The 14,122-nt window shown below is 43.9% G+C and overlaps 6 protein-coding genes across 7 annotated transcripts; 3 read left to right on the forward strand and 3 right to left on the reverse strand.

Moving 5' to 3' along the window:
- The first annotated feature begins 146 nt into the window (after positions 1-146).
- On the forward strand, positions 147-2,290 carry BCIN_12g00870 (hypothetical protein). The gene is made up of 7 exons (XM_024696205.1): positions 147-401; positions 457-527; positions 587-700; positions 759-1,243; positions 1,319-1,524; positions 1,570-1,689; positions 1,745-2,290. The coding sequence occupies exons 1-7, from the start codon at positions 201-203 to the stop codon at positions 2,195-2,197; spliced, it is 1,650 nt and encodes a 549-aa protein (XP_024552011.1). The 5' UTR covers positions 147-200; the 3' UTR covers positions 2,198-2,290.
- A 2,637-nt stretch (positions 2,291-4,927) lies between these two features.
- Positions 4,928-6,193, forward strand: BCIN_12g00880 (hypothetical protein). The gene is made up of 4 exons (XM_024696206.1): positions 4,928-5,116; positions 5,175-5,443; positions 5,495-6,041; positions 6,091-6,193. Exons 1-4 carry the CDS (start codon positions 5,040-5,042, stop codon positions 6,164-6,166), a joined length of 969 nt encoding a protein of 322 aa, XP_024552012.1. The 5' UTR covers positions 4,928-5,039; the 3' UTR covers positions 6,167-6,193.
- Positions 6,194-6,207: 14 nt separating this feature from the next.
- Positions 6,208-9,082, forward strand: BCIN_12g00890 (hypothetical protein). Its single transcript, XM_001557852.2, has 5 exons — positions 6,208-6,650; positions 6,709-7,049; positions 7,098-7,310; positions 7,365-7,928; positions 7,988-9,082. The coding sequence occupies exons 1-5, from the start codon at positions 6,237-6,239 to the stop codon at positions 8,439-8,441; spliced, it is 1,986 nt and encodes a 661-aa protein (XP_001557902.2). The 5' UTR covers positions 6,208-6,236; the 3' UTR covers positions 8,442-9,082.
- Positions 9,083-9,277: 195 nt separating this feature from the next.
- BCIN_12g00900 (hypothetical protein) lies at positions 9,278-10,637 on the reverse strand. Its single transcript, XM_024696207.1, has 3 exons — positions 10,442-10,637; positions 10,149-10,392; positions 9,278-10,100 (listed from the first exon to the last, which is right to left on the reverse strand). The coding sequence occupies exons 1-3, from the start codon at positions 10,484-10,486 to the stop codon at positions 9,454-9,456; spliced, it is 936 nt and encodes a 311-aa protein (XP_024552013.1). The 5' UTR covers positions 10,487-10,637; the 3' UTR covers positions 9,278-9,453.
- A 122-nt stretch (positions 10,638-10,759) lies between these two features.
- Positions 10,760-11,634, reverse strand: BCIN_12g00910 (hypothetical protein). The gene is made up of 3 exons (XM_001557851.2): positions 11,431-11,634; positions 11,250-11,378; positions 10,760-11,191 (listed from the first exon to the last, which is right to left on the reverse strand). Exons 1-3 carry the CDS (start codon positions 11,473-11,475, stop codon positions 10,892-10,894), a joined length of 474 nt encoding a protein of 157 aa, XP_001557901.2. The 5' UTR covers positions 11,476-11,634; the 3' UTR covers positions 10,760-10,891.
- A 118-nt stretch (positions 11,635-11,752) lies between these two features.
- BCIN_12g00920 (hypothetical protein) lies at positions 11,753-13,195 on the reverse strand. 2 transcript variants are annotated; one of them, XM_024696208.1, is made up of 3 exons: positions 12,505-13,195; positions 12,143-12,453; positions 11,753-12,072 (listed from the first exon to the last, which is right to left on the reverse strand). In XM_024696208.1, exons 1-3 carry the CDS (start codon positions 13,059-13,061, stop codon positions 12,029-12,031), a joined length of 912 nt encoding a protein of 303 aa, XP_024552014.1. In that variant the 5' UTR covers positions 13,062-13,195; the 3' UTR covers positions 11,753-12,028. The 2 variants fall into 2 exon arrangements, with proteins under 2 accessions (XP_024552014.1, XP_001557900.1); XM_001557850.2 differs by having other exon boundaries at positions 12,143-13,195.
- Positions 13,196-14,122: the final 927 nt, after the last annotated feature.

Here is a 14,122-nt window from a genome sequence, read left to right on the forward strand (position 1 = left end):
ACTCGCCGTTTTTGTATGTCACTAGTGGGTCAAACAATCTAGGCTCAATGGTTCGTCTGATTGTACAAATCCATGATGGAACATGGCAAGGCTTGTGGAAAAAACGCATCCGTTATTGAGCGACACCCCCTTCTTTATCTAACTCTGATTTACTTTCTCTTTCTTTGAAGTGGCATTCTGTGACACTGCAACGAAACGAAATGTCTTCCACCGAGCTTGATGAAGCTAAGCCTGGTGTTCTGCAACAAGTTCAAGTCACCACTTCTACCGGAGTTAATCTCGACCAAGAAAATGGAGACATGAACCTCACCGAACGAGGGAAGTTATCGGAGAAAGACTACGCAAGTAAAGTTCAAGATGAGGCAACGCTGGCTGTATTTGGAAAAAAGCAACAGCTCAAGGTACGATCTTACTCGGCTAAACGTTACTATACATCACTGACCATAGAAATTTTAGCGAAGATTTAAATCTTTGTCTTCCGTAGGCTTAACTTGCGGCTTGATGTTGACATGGGAAGTCGTTTTGTTGTAAGAATCCCAATATATCTCTTTCCGCTCAGAAGTGCTACCTGACTTACCGTACAAAGCACTCTTCAATTTGGTCTACAAAACGGCGGCCCTGCCGGATTAATCTACGGTTTTCTAGCGGCATGGTCCGGAGCTTTGCTTCAAGCATTGGTTATGGCTGAGATGGCATCAATGTGAGTCAAATATCCAGAATCTTGATATAGTCATGGATGTAGTACTCACCGTAGATAGGATTCCTCTTGCTGGTGGTCCTTTCAATTGGGTTGCCATTTTGTCTCCTCCTTGGTGCAAGAAATTCCTTAGCTACTTGGCAGGATGGCTTACTGTCATTTGCTGGCAAGCCTTTGTTGCAGAAACATGCTATACCGTCGCTTCATTAATCCAAGGTCTCCTAATTCTCAACTATCCAGACTATGATCCGAAATTGTGGCAAGCGACTCTGCTTTTCTATGCCATCGCTCTCTTTGGTGTTTTCATTAATACTTATCTGGGTCGTCTTCTACCGCGTATTGAAGCTATGATGCTTATCCTGTATATCTTGGGATTCATTGGAGTGCTCATTCCTATAGTTTATTTGTCGCCTCATACACCCGCTGAGAAGGTCTTTACCACTTTCCAAAATCTGGGAGGATGGGATAGCATGGGTCTTTCGTTTTTCGTTGGATGGATTACATCTGTTAGTTCTTTCGTGGGAAATGATGGAGCTGATCACATTGGTATGCTCATCGTTTTTCTTTTTGAATAAATTCAGACGACGACCAAGGCTAAGGCTAACCACTCACCCTTTATAGCCGAAGAAATCAATCAGGCGTCGAGAGTCATACCTTTCAGCATTTGGTTCTCAACTTTATTCAATGGCATCTTAGGCTTTTCTATGATGATTGCAGTATTGTTTGGTATTCAAGATATCGTCGCCGCTACCCAATCAAACACTGGATTCCCTTTCATGGAGATATTTCAGACTGCATTAGGGTCAAAAAAAGGAGCCAACGCACTAGTAAGTGTTGATTCGTGGCTGGACATACTCTTCTAACTCAGGCAGATAATTGTGATTACTGGAGTAAATGTTTTTTCCGTCAGCAGTGTCTTGGCCACAGCATCTCGAACTTTATGGGCCTTTTCAAGAGAGAATGGACTGCCATTCTCTCATCTTCTTGTGAAGGTAAAACATACCACGTTCCCAGGCTCTTACGAACTTCAGCTGATAAAAAGCATAGGTCGATCCCAAAACCCGACTACCAATCAACGCAATCATAGGAACGCTTATAATCAACGTACTGCTAGCATTAATAAGCGTCGGCTCATACACCGCATTCGGAGCATTCTATTCTGTTGTTTTGGCCGCGTACCAGTCATCTTTCTTGCTAGCGGCCAGTGTGATGTTGGCAAAAAGATTAAAAACACCAGCGTCCGAGATGCCATGGGGTCCTTTCCGACTCAGGAAGCTAGGTGTACCCATTACTGTTGTGGCTATAATCTACACTGTCATCGCACTGTTTTTCTCGTTCTGGCCTGCTTTCTCGACGGTGGACGCGGCAAACATGAATTGGAGTTGTTTGATTTTTGGAGGGGCCGTCATCTTTAGTATGATTTTCTGGCTGGTGCATGGTCGGAAAGTCTATGTAGGTCCTATATGGGAGTTTGAGGGTCAGTTTGTTAGAGTCAAGTGATGAAACCAAGAGCTAGCTTAACTGCTCATCTTATCAACAACTCAGATCGTTGTTTGTCGTTGTAAAATAATCAGAACTAGAACGAAGAGATCATTTCAGCCCTCTTTTGAACCTCTGTAACCATCACGTATCTCTGATTCGGATCCTTATTTGTCACATGCTTATAATGCTGCCAACAAATGTGTGTGCATACACAGATTGACATGGGACGTTGTAAAAGCCCAACAAAAGACAACATTTCATCCGAGTGTACCTACCAATTAACACGCACGAAAAAGCCAACTGATAGCAACAACGCCCTGGTAAGTCCAAAGAACACCCCTGGCAAACAGTAGGACCCACAACAATGCGCGCTTGTAAACTAATACTGTGGTGTCTAGCGAATTTCTAACCTATCATACCCCGGTAAGCTCAATAGCAGGCTATATAGCGTACCAACAGGTCGGTACGGTCCGGCCCCTTCCCGCACATTTTTGACCACATACATTGGTTGACGATTGTTGGCTCTCCACTTGAGGAGATTCGATTAATTCCCTAATGAGGATGGTAGTATTGAGATCATCTCACATTTTGTGGAACTGCCTGATGTGGCATTTTTGAATGCGTGTATTTTATGGTGGATCTGGAATAAAGATGATATTTTTCCGTTTTCTCGAGAACATTCAGGGCCCCCAGTAGTTAGTTACATTGCTCGAGATTCCTTTGGTCGGTTGGTTATTTTTGTTGGTCTTGTTCTAGTTCTTGTTCTTGTTAAGCTTTAGGAGATGTTTGCTAATTATAGACTAACAACGCATTGAGATATAATTCTAGGGTAGTTTAGTAATATGATTACAAGGTATGTTAAGTACACCTCAATCCTGGATAAGCTTGCCCAATCCGAACATAAGTTCTCAACTCTCAGAGTCTCACTCCTGTTGAGCATCATCATTTCCCATCCCGCATTCTAACGCATTATTCGCCAAATTTCTTCTAGGCAATATGCTCGAATATTATTTGAATCTCTTGGGAATCTTAACGACCTGGTCCGTCGTAGAAGAGATAAGCAATGAGATATGAGCAACGATTAACACGAACTTGCGACTGAACTGTTGTGTTCAAAGTCATGAGCTGTACGTGTGTCTACATATACATCGGCTACGCTTTCCAGCAATGCTGTGAGTCTTAATCTGCGTCGGAATTACAATAATGAAGGAAAATGAGGTTATTGTGGATATGGATGCCGGAAAGGCAAGGTATCGCTACACGTCTGTGAACGGGAAGAACCTGTTTTGAATTGGACAGAATGTCAGAACTTGCAGAAGTCTTGATGAACATTTTTGTTAGAACAGTTCGGAGAAAGAAGAATTAATGTGGAGAAATATCCTAGCGGTTACTATTCCACCAACGTGCGATCTGGATTGGTTGTTTCTCTGGTATACTTGCCTTTTGTGAAAAGGTAGTACAGCTGCTAAATTGGTTAGTTGTCAATTGGTACTCTCATGGGATGTCTGATCGCTGGCCCATTAGCCAACAAATACGGACGAAAATTGTGTATCCAAATCTGGTACTTGATCTTCTGCATCGGCGTTATTGTGCAAGTGGCCATAGAAGATAGCATATCAATTGGAATAGTTATAGGCCAATGGGTAGTCGATCTTAGTATCAATGGCCTCTCTATCCCCGTTTCTCTTTATATATCCGAGACTTTCTTGGTGCATATTTGAGGAGCAGTTGTTTTATAAGTCTCAACCAGCTGTTGTGGACAGATCGGCGAGATGTGGTGCTACACGAGCGAGCAGCCGAGGGGAGAGAGAGCTCTAAAATCCGCACAAAGATCTTGCATGGAAGGGTGCTTGCTTGCTTCCTCTTTTTGCATGTCCATCATGAAAGTCTTATTCAACTTGCATTGCTGAGCGGGTGTCAGACAGATTTGAGTAGTCTTTATGTGTTATTTTTCTGGAGCCTATGTCCAGGAGAAAATTCACTTGTTGTTGTTTTATCGTCAGTCAAAGATTTGTTACCATCTGGCATATTAGGGCTGGCATGGTTTTAATTAGAATGCTCTCATAGTTAATAGTCAGTTGTAAAGAACCTAGCCGCATGCGAAAAATGGTATATTGCTCCTGTATATAAAAGTTTCTGGTTTTGTCGAAGTCCGGCTCCGGCATTTGGGACTTATCTCTACTGCCGTCGCGAGAACCTGACACCAGTTGCATCCCATTGCGTTGGTACTGTGGAATATTTGACGAAGGCGGGCGGGCCGGCGGGCGGATGGACTAGGACATGTTAGCGAATCAACACTGACGAGAAGCAATGATATCATACTTTCCACAGGGGCGGATAAGGTTATGCGTGTTGCTTTCAAACCCGCCATATTCCGCTTGATCCAAGATGCCGACAATACGCCGAATTTTTTCAAGACCCGGATCGTCCTCCGCCTCAACACGACTTGACACTATTCCTCGAACTGCAAATAATCAAAGGAGCGGCAAGCTGACTCGGCTCTCTCCACCTGCGAGGCTCGCTCTTCTGCAAAGCCTGCTTCGAGCGGCAACCCCCGGATCAACCGGGCAAGCAAATATGCTTTATTATGGAGAATGAGCAAACCTTCGTCCCTTTTACTGCGAAGCACATGGGAGAATTGTCACCTGCTAGCACGCCCAATGCCGATATGCAAGCCGTCCGGGAGTTGACAGCGGCAGCCCCTATGTCAGGCTAGAGAACCGCGATCCTACGCAAAATTCTTCCTGCGGGCAAAACCCCGCCAGAAGAATGTTGAGTAAAACCAAGTGATTTCTTCTCATTGATCCTTTTTTTCTCATTCTCAAGATCATTCTCATTTTTAATTTTCAGAGCGTTCCCAATGTTTGACCTTCAGCGCGTCAAGACAGGATGGAAGTCCCTCGGCATCGACATGAAGATGTGCTGCTTGATGCTCAAGTAATTTCTATCGTCACTATGAAATATCATGAGCATGGAAAGACTAAAACTGATATAGAGGATCCATCCCCGTCGCCATTTCGTTGGCTTTCTACCAGAACACTGCTGTCTCCGAGATCTACAGCTCCCTGGGGTTCTTGGTATCCATCATTTCAGTCGTCACTGTGAATCTGTTGCCGCGCGCTAAACTCATCGAAATGACATTCACAATATGTCTCTTTACCGCCATTGCTGTACCAATCACCATGTTGTCCACTTGGTCTGCTCTCCAGGCACGAATCCACACCGATCCGGACGGACTGCATAAATATAACTCGTCACAAAGCGGTTTGTCTCACTGGTCGAGGTACTTCATTATTAGAACTAACATCTGAATAGCGGTAACGGCCGTCTGGCTCTTCTTTAACGTATGGCTGAGTAATAGCTTACAAGCAAGATATTCAGGGCTCTTGATACCAACAATTCTTTACAATATTTTTGTCATCGTTCAATATACTTCCTGCTCCCGATTCACGACCTGGACGCAGTGTTGGGACTTGATATACCTAACTGTCCAATGTTACTATACCGGTGTCGCTATCTCTTTTGTTTCGGGAATTCTCATCTACCCCGTATCTTGCAGGACCGAGTTTTTCGAAGTCACAGAAAAGTACATCGAGTCTCTTCATGGCATGCTCTCCGGCACTGCTGAATACCTGAAAAAGCTGCCATTGACATCGGACACTCAACCTACTACAGATGATGAAAAATCACCCGGAGAGCTATATGGTCGTGGACTGAGGGAACGAATGACAGGAGTGAAGGCTTTGTATGTTCAGATGCATGAAAAATTACCCATGGCAAAGCGCGAGATCGCATGGGGGAAATTACATGCCAAGGATCTCACATCTATCAGTAATCTATGTAGGAAGATCCTGGTGCCCTTGTAAGCTTGTATATGTACAATCGCCATTATCCCCATTGACAGACTATAGGGGGGGGCATAGCACATTTGCCAGATACATTGGATCGAATCGCAGACAATGGAGGATAGAATCCATGCGATTTTGATATCTCCGAGCCGAACTCCGATTATCAAGGTCAACACAGACGCGAATATGAAAAAATATGGCAAAGCTGTATGGAGTCCTTCCTTGAACCTGCTGTCATGATCATCGAAGCCATAAACCAGGGACTCGAACACGCGGCGCTACAGCTTGAGATCATTCCTCCCCCTGGAAAGAAGGGCCATCTCAGATGGTTCTCACATGCCACTCAAAGCACCATGTCAGCAGATGTTGAATCCGGTGGAGATGAGATCAAGCCAGGGAACCCAGCATTCTCGAAGATGCTCGAGCAAAAATTGGCAGATTTCTTGGCGAGAAAGTCTGAGTATCTGGATGTATGGGCGAACAGCAGAGGCCTGACGAAAGAACAACTCGAGAAAATGCAGACTCAGGACGAGTTCGATGGGGATAGAGAGAAAGCCCCATTCAATCACCATACGCCACGAAATCGGAAGCAGTTGTACTTGCTCTTGTATATGCAACACATGGTAAGTTATTGCGTTGTCCCAGCCATACATCTCGCTTCGGACTCTGACACAGATACAGCTTTATACAGCCGGGATATCAGTGCTTCAACTGTGCAAGTTCTCCGACGACATCATTGCCGCAGGCATCATGTCTAAGAGCGGACCCATAATTCCTCCCCTTATCACCCTAGTCAAATGGTTCTCGGCCATATTTGATACAGCGGATGCAACTCTGCCGGACGATGAAAGACCAAGAACTATGAAGGAGCAAACCCTGCTATTCGGTATTGCTGGCAAAGTCACACGCAATATCGAGCACCTTCCACCGCGGAATGCTTACGAGCGGTTGGGTGTCTGCATCAACAGGTTTCAGCAATTTCTCAGAGGTCCAGAGTTCAGCTTTGGCTTCAGATCAGCATGGTAAGATCAGACGAGTAAAAAAATTGCTAGCGCTAATTATATTCTCAGTGCAACCATGTCTTGTGCTATCCTAGCTTATCTGCATCAAACACAGGAGATATTTACCCATTATCGTCTGATTTGGTCCGTTATTATTTCTGCTATTGGGGCCAATATGTCGGCGGGGCAATCCGGATTGTCGGATGTCCTTCGCATTCTTGGCTCATTTGCGGCATTGATAATATGTTATGCTGTTTGGTATATTCCAAATGGGCATGTTGCGTAAGTCCTACCTGCTACAACGAATTTAACGGAAAAAATGCTAAACTTCAACAGTGGTGTGATCGTCATCATGTGGTTGGCATCTTTCTTCCAGATGTACTTCCTCATCAGATGGCCCAAATACATCATAGGATGGCTCGTTATTCTTATCACCGAAGTCCTGTCTATCGGCTACGAGCTTCAGGTCAAGAAGATAGGCAAGGTCAACGCTGAGTCTACAGGTATTTATGTGTTTCCTCCATACTATGTCGCAGCTCTCCGTGTTGCTTGCGTGTTGTGGGGCACATGTGCTTCCATTTTCTTCACATACCTTCCATATCCAATCACGGCCAGAGGACTTCTTCGCAAGGACATGGCGGTGGTAATTCAACTACTCGCCAATTATCATGCCGTTGTTCACTCCACGATAAAAGTTCGCCTCCTGGGGAAGGAAGGTGATGTATCGGAGAAGCATAGTCATGGAGATAGGATGGCACGTACGAGAAAGGCTATGTTCAACAAAATCATGACACTGAGCGTGTCGATCAATCACAATGTTTACCTTCAGAAGTACGAGCCTAGTCTGGGAGGTCGCTTTCCCGTGGCAATATTCAAGGACATTATCTCACAGCTCACAAAGTATGTTTCTCAGAGGAATACCACATTGATTTTTTTTCTGACGGTTAATAATTGGACAGTCTTTTGGATCTCATCTCCCTACTTTCCTACTCAACCCAAGTCTGGGAAGTCTCCGGCGTCACCAAATACTGCTTCGCTCACAGCCCCGAGAACGCCATGTGGCTATCCGACCTCTCCAAGCTAATTGAGCCCATCAACCCAATCGAAGAAGGAATCACCTCCATTCTCTGCCAACTATCAACAGCCGTCTCCACCGGTCGAGCTCTTCCGCCACATATGAGAACGAAAACTCCGTACCGACTTTCGGAACGCCTGAGGACGCTGGATCCGGAGATTTTACATCTAGATCATATGCTGGAGCCGGGATACTCAGCGCATGCAGTTATGGAGATCATTTCGAGCATGGTTACGTACAAGATTGACCGGCTTGTATCAACGGTTGAAGACTTGGTGGGCGTTATCAGTTTTAATTTTGGACAGGGGGGTGAGGAAGGGCAGGGGAAAACAGAATGAATGCAGTCTCATCACTCGATTCAGATAGGATCAATGGTCACGTGATTGACACCGTCACCATTAGATATCGTGGAAGTTAGTCATCGACGGACTGATGAAGCACAACATTCTCAATTTCAAGGCATCTCGGGCTTGTGTAGCTTCTCACAAAGTACACCCAGCCGCCACCAACATGTTCTGGCTCAGATGTGCAACAAAAAACTTTAGAATTGACAATTAGCTCCATCCCCCACCTCTTTTCGTACACCGTAATTCACTTTATTTTGATGTTTATTTCTCCTTTTTCTTTTCTTTTCTTTTCTTATTTACAACCTCTCAAAAACACAACTTTTTTCAATTACCATTATCCATCCTTTTATCACAATTCCTAAATTCCTATTTATACATTATCAATTTTAATCCCATCTGATCATATCAAACTGTGCTGACAAAGTGAGATAGAAAAAAAACTGCAAAAAATTAATTTAAACATGAGATTCAGGAATTCTGAATGAATGAACTCTCTGACGGGGAGTCGAACCCCGGTCTCCCGCGACTTGCAATGTTATTGACAAGCGGAAATCATGACCGTTAGACCATCAAAGATGTTGTTTGATTGTTGAATTATTGGCGATGGGGTGGAGTTCTAAATATATATTGCAAAAATATCTGTGGACGGGGATCAAGAGGCGGTGGGTGGTGGGTGGTGGGAGGTTGCAAGGATGGAAGCTTTGTTACCAAAGTGGGGTGGGGATTTGGTCAGGAAATATGGGGAACTGGAAACAAGACTGCGGATCCGACATTTACAAAGTCAATAACAGCATCAGGTTTCAAACCAATCCATGATAAACAGTTCCTGAGTGAGAGCTTCTGCTATCATTTGAGGTATGCTCACTACCAGATCTAGCTGTGCCTATCCATAAGGCGTGGGACATTGGGAATGGCAAACAATACTATGTGAAGAGATTTCCAAAGCCATAGTTGGCTCCTTATCTCAACAAGGAGCTCCCTGAGGTGCTTCTCCTCCCTCCTCTCAATTGACATAGCTGCGCCAGTCATGGAGTTCGTTGAATCCCAACACTTCTCTAATTTTTCTATTGCTCAACGGTGCTTCTCTCTCCCCCAACTCCCTTGTCGCCTTCGTTCCCGGGCAGACTCTCTTCAAAAAGTCCCCTGTCTTTTCTTCCCCAGGAATTGTGATGCCATCATTTGTGGCATTGAAGACTTGAAACCCTAGATCATTTTTCTTGATCGCCAAGTCACAAATTTGTCCCAAATCCCTTGCATCGATGTAACTCCAGGCATTTCGTTTCCTGCACATAGGATCTTCCATGAAACCTGGAAAGTCTCTTTTATACTCATGTGGTTCAATAACATTCCCAATTCTCAGCGCGTATATATCTGACTTGAACCGTCTCGCAAATGTACGAGCAGTCTTCTCGCCACAGATTTTGGATAGAGCATACGAATCTTCGGGATCAACGTCATAGTCTTCCTCTAGAGGAAAGGAATGATAATCGACATCTCCTTGTGCAAAACATACTCCATACACGGTTTCAGAGCTAGCTGTTATGATCTTCTTCACGCCAAGTTTGCTAGCTGCTTCGATTATGTTGTATGTGCTACGAGTATTGGCTTGGAAGAGTTCGCTGTCAGGTACAAGCATATTTCGGGCATAGGCTGGCGGTAGTTAGCATTATACGGATGATGAAAAAACGGAGAGTATACCAGCAAAATGTATAACCACATCTGGAGGACCGGGCACCGGTCCTTCGTTGTATCCGGACATGTTAAAATGGGATGTGAGGGCATTGAAAACTTGGCCTGAATCTGTGAGGTCCGTTTTGAGTGTGTATACATCAACAGATGGATCGGGAAATGGAATTAGGTCAAGATTTAAGACCTTATGTCCTTTGGAGAGTAAGTATGGGATAACATGACGCCCTGCTTTGCCACTGCCTCCCGTGAAGACCTATACAGTGTCAATCAACCGTTCAGCAACACGGATATTGGCAACTCACTATTCTCTTGCCCCCCTCGACTGTTGGAATGGTGTTATTAGACATCGTCACTCTTTACGTACTTGTCTAAACTTGAGAGATTCATCTTGAACTGCTACAATATATACACATATCATAGCAGGCGAACTTCCAAAACTTCCCTTATCATAGCCGGCTTGATAAGAAATGGTGACGTCAGTAGATGGTATAGCTCAACGGCACGGGTGATAACCCACCGAATGTGGAGAGAATCAAAGGAATCATATATTCAGAAACGGCTCAGAGTTAGTGAAGCCGGTGAAGCATCTAGACATTCTACTCTTTTTCTCAATTCTTCGATATCGTGTTAATTGAATGATTCCGTGTCGACTTTCAATTATTACTTTTAATATACTACACAGTATGTACAGTCCGATATGACCAAGCTCAAAACTTCGCAGATCCATGTCATTCATAAGCCCTCTCATCCATTTACAATAAGTTTGGAGTCTTATTTGTCAAGATCCTTCCACTTTTGATGAACAATGTGAAATTCAGTAAAATTCCGGAAAACCAAACCACAACTCTTGCTGTTGCGGCCCCGTTACTCTCATTGTTTATATAGATGAAATTATAAACCACACGACTGATTACATATGCCCCAGTAAGGCCATTCAGTGTTGAGTGGGAAAGACCCGCGACATTTCCAGCTACGACTGCGGAAGCAAAAAGCCCGACATTTTCGAAGCCATTGGCTGCGGCAGCGTGGGTTCGGCGAATTCGTTTCTTTTTCTGGGATTATCTTAGTTTTCGATTTGACGAGGTGGAAGCGTCAACTAGGGGAGCATACAGCCATCTCGAGGCTCTGATCGGCCTCAAGACTCTTTGGAAAGTCTCTGGGGGAGCATTTGTCAAAGGCTTCAGACGAGCAGATAGCGTACATATGAGGGACGAAAGCCAAGAGCCATGCTGCCGGGATCTGTGCAGATGTGAGAAATTGTCATTGATAGAGTCAGAGATGGTATTCTTACACTGTAGAGAGAAAAGTTGCGAGTTGTATCGAGGACGCCAGGCATTTTTCTATAGTTTATGTTTGCTTTTGATATGTCAATATGAATTTAAGTCACATATTTATAGTGAAAAGAAGCTGTTGAGAATAACCGGGGGTAATTGTTGGCCGACTATCAGCTCAACAAGACCTCAGAATCAATTCTCAACAAGTTGATATTCGAGACTTATTAATGATTAATGATCACTTTGGAGAAGTCAAGGATCATGTAGCCGTTGACCGATTTTAGCGTGATTCGGCACTAGATCTTGAAGCTAAAGGTTAGTCCTGGGCAAGGGGTCAAGTGTGCTACCGAAGCCGATTGGATAAATTCTAGCATGCACATTTGGGTATTAGAGCTAGTCAAATCTACGTCACTTTTCTTGTACAACAAACATGTAAGGTGAATCTTTCCTTTTGATTGTAGACCCAGCGATACCTAGTCATGAAACTTCGAATTTCAAGCCACGTTATTGCTCCACAGGTACTGAATAATTGATAAAGTGACCTTAGATGGAATATCACATTTCCTCGTCATTTTCAGCCATAAAGAGGTAGGTCTGAGGTATAGTAAACTAGTCTCAATGACCTGTGCAAAAATTCTCCCAGAAGTATCCACAACTACCTATATTGGAAAAGGTATCAGTACGCACACAGGATGTACACCATCAAACTAAAGATAGGTTGGTACTTACAATATGCTTTGCCACATTCAAGTGGATCCATGATGGTCAGTACTTTGCATCTTGGACACGGTTTCGTAACCCTAAGAGTTTTTGCGATTTCCTCAAGGCGAGAAACAGCATTATCGCAAGCCACGCACTTCTTTCCCTCGCCTCGTGGGATCTGATGAAGGAAGCAGCTTTCGGATTGACAAGCACGACATATAACTCTCAAATTTTCCACTTCCTCGTTGTGGACTTGACCAGAAACACATTCTGTATTTAAACACCATCGAAAATTTGGCAGGTTGTGGATCTTTAATTTTTCGACGTAGTTGTTATAACTTTGTGAGATTAGCTTCCTAAACAGCGGCTGGTCTTTTGAGGAGTTATACTTCTCAAGTAGCTGCCCTTTGAGATACTTCCTCACAACACTCGATTCCAACATCCTTTCACAACTGGAGTATGGACAAGGTACATTGTTCCAGGAATTGCTCTTTACGTTTACCGTAATAGCTTGTTCCAGACACGATGCACATATATCTGCTTTATGGTTGCATTTGCTTCCGAAATCCTGTTGAGGAAAGCTTTCTAGGGGTAAAGTTCGCAAACAAACTTCACAGTCCGTACCATCTTCCACCCCCAGAAGCTCTCTATCCACGTCTTCATCATGAGGTCCTACTTTCACAGCAGCTCTAGTGATGGGTATATTGAGACGAAGAAGCTGAGCTACAGCATTTCTCTCTTTGTCTGTTCGACTTGATTCAACACGCGCGAGCTTATGTAGGAGACTAATTCGTGGCTCGCGCTGTCTGAAAGTGCTTTGTTGATAGAATATGGAGAGTATGTGTTTTATGAGTGGGATGTTGTAAGCTGAGAGGGGTTGAGAAAAGATGATTTGACGGAGAGGAACATCATTTGCCGACGCGCCTTTGGCAGTTTTGCGAGGCATCTCGATGAATTGCTTGCCAGTGATTTGAAAGTTTCGATCATTCTATGGGATACCCTTTATTGGAAATCGAGATACTCACGCGTTGTCTAGATGAGCCTCTCGAGGAATCAGGGACCATCCGCAATCTTCGATTCAATCCCCTCTAGATTGTTCTTCCGCTTGGAGAATTACCAACAGGAGCAAAGTCATGCACCTCAGCCCAGGTTTTAGGATTCATACGAAGCCTTGATGATTCTAACATGTTCTTTCTGTTGTCAATCTGCATATTGTGAAATAGTCGTTGTCGTCGGACTATACACAGTACAGAGTACAGTGAGTATCATTTTAATACTTACTAAAAATCTCTCTGGTCTCCCGGGATAAACACATAACGCTTGTTCGCCGTGGTTTCTGTTGGAACTATCAACTGAACCAACCATTTTGCTATTCGGTTAAATTTACATTCATCCAAAGTTTACCCATTTCGCAAAAGTGGAATATCATAGTCGGGGATTCATTCATCAAGAAATCGCATGAAAGTGAACAGTCAAAGATCTTCAATGCGAAGGTTAGCCGTTGACCGTCTGGAGTTCCAAAATTTGAATTCTCCTCCACAAAGCAAGATAGCTATGGAAGGAAAAGGAAAGGGGAAACGTTAACCTTGGCGATATACATCGATAGAAGATCGTAGAAGGCGAGTCGGAATTTCGAAGGTCACGATGGCGAGAACATTCTTATCCATCATGATTTTCTAAAGTTATCGTAATAGATTACACAAATTCCTCACATGCTATCCCTGACTTCGCTTCCAATATTACTCCAAATACATCCCCCTTTAACCACATCCCCACCACAAACTCTGTACGACCATGGAACCGAAGAGAACTGGCTGGTATTCTATGTTATCACCTGGGTACAAACCCACAGAAACCACACAGAGTATTCATTTGGTAATTTATATTGCGCCAAGCAGGAACTCAAAATACAAGGCTCGTCTAGATTAGCGTTCCAGAAAACACCAGAGCTGTTTGATTTGTCCATTTGATGGATTACTCATCAATACCCTACTTCTGTCTGTTTTC

Source organism: Botrytis cinerea, chromosome 12 (genome assembly GCF_000143535.2).
Source record: "Botrytis cinerea B05.10 chromosome 12, complete sequence".
In the NCBI taxonomy this organism is placed as follows: domain Eukaryota; kingdom Fungi; phylum Ascomycota; class Leotiomycetes; order Helotiales; family Sclerotiniaceae; genus Botrytis; species Botrytis cinerea.

What these genes read in the sequence shown, in the direction of transcription:
- BCIN_12g00870 (XM_024696205.1), top strand. Translation starts at nt 201, where the DNA reads ATGTCTTCCACCGAGCTTGATGAAGCTAAGCCTGGTGTTCTGCAACAA. An exon ending in AAAAAGGAGCCAACGCACTA is followed by an intron (nt 1,525 to 1,569) that starts GTAAGTGTTGAT and finishes TAACTCAGGCAG; the next exon opens with ATAATTGTGATTACTGGAGT. An exon ending in TCTCTCATCTTCTTGTGAAG is followed by an intron (nt 1,690 to 1,744) that starts GTAAAACATACC and finishes TAAAAAGCATAG; the next exon opens with GTCGATCCCAAAACCCGACT.
- BCIN_12g00880 (XM_024696206.1), top strand. Translation starts at nt 5,040, where the DNA reads ATGTTTGACCTTCAGCGCGTCAAGACAGGATGGAAGTCCCTCGGCATC. An exon ending in ATGTGCTGCTTGATGCTCAA is followed by an intron (nt 5,117 to 5,174) that starts GTAATTTCTATC and finishes AAACTGATATAG; the next exon opens with AGGATCCATCCCCGTCGCCA. An exon ending in ATATAACTCGTCACAAAGCG is followed by an intron (nt 5,444 to 5,494) that starts GTTTGTCTCACT and finishes ACATCTGAATAG; the next exon opens with CGGTAACGGCCGTCTGGCTC.
- BCIN_12g00890 (XM_001557852.2), top strand. Translation starts at nt 6,237, where the DNA reads ATGGAGTCCTTCCTTGAACCTGCTGTCATGATCATCGAAGCCATAAAC. An exon ending in TTTGGCTTCAGATCAGCATG is followed by an intron (nt 7,050 to 7,097) that starts GTAAGATCAGAC and finishes TTATATTCTCAG; the next exon opens with TGCAACCATGTCTTGTGCTA. An exon ending in ATTATCTCACAGCTCACAAA is followed by an intron (nt 7,929 to 7,987) that starts GTATGTTTCTCA and finishes ATAATTGGACAG; the next exon opens with TCTTTTGGATCTCATCTCCC.
- BCIN_12g00900 (XM_024696207.1), bottom strand. Translation starts at nt 10,486, where the DNA reads ATGTCTAATAACACCATTCCAACAGTCGAGGGGGGCAAGAGAATA. An exon ending in TCGAGGGGGGCAAGAGAATA is followed by an intron (nt 10,393 to 10,441) that starts GTGAGTTGCCAA and finishes GACACTGTATAG; the next exon opens with GTCTTCACGGGAGGCAGTGG. An exon ending in TGTGGTTATACATTTTGCTG is followed by an intron (nt 10,101 to 10,148) that starts GTATACTCTCCG and finishes AACTACCGCCAG; the next exon opens with CCTATGCCCGAAATATGCTT.
- BCIN_12g00910 (XM_001557851.2), bottom strand. Translation starts at nt 11,475, where the DNA reads ATGCCTGGCGTCCTCGATACAACTCGCAACTTTTCTCTCTACAGT. An exon ending in GCAACTTTTCTCTCTACAGT is followed by an intron (nt 11,379 to 11,430) that starts GTAAGAATACCA and finishes ACATCTGCACAG; the next exon opens with ATCCCGGCAGCATGGCTCTT. An exon ending in ATCAGAGCCTCGAGATGGCT is followed by an intron (nt 11,192 to 11,249) that starts GTATGCTCCCCT and finishes AGATAATCCCAG; the next exon opens with AAAAAGAAACGAATTCGCCG.
- BCIN_12g00920 (XM_001557850.2), bottom strand. Translation starts at nt 13,061, where the DNA reads ATGCCTCGCAAAACTGCCAAAGGCGCGTCGGCAAATGATGTTCCTCTC. An exon ending in TGAATGTGGCAAAGCATATT is followed by an intron (nt 12,073 to 12,142) that starts GTAAGTACCAAC and finishes TTTCCAATATAG; the next exon opens with GTAGTTGTGGATACTTCTGG.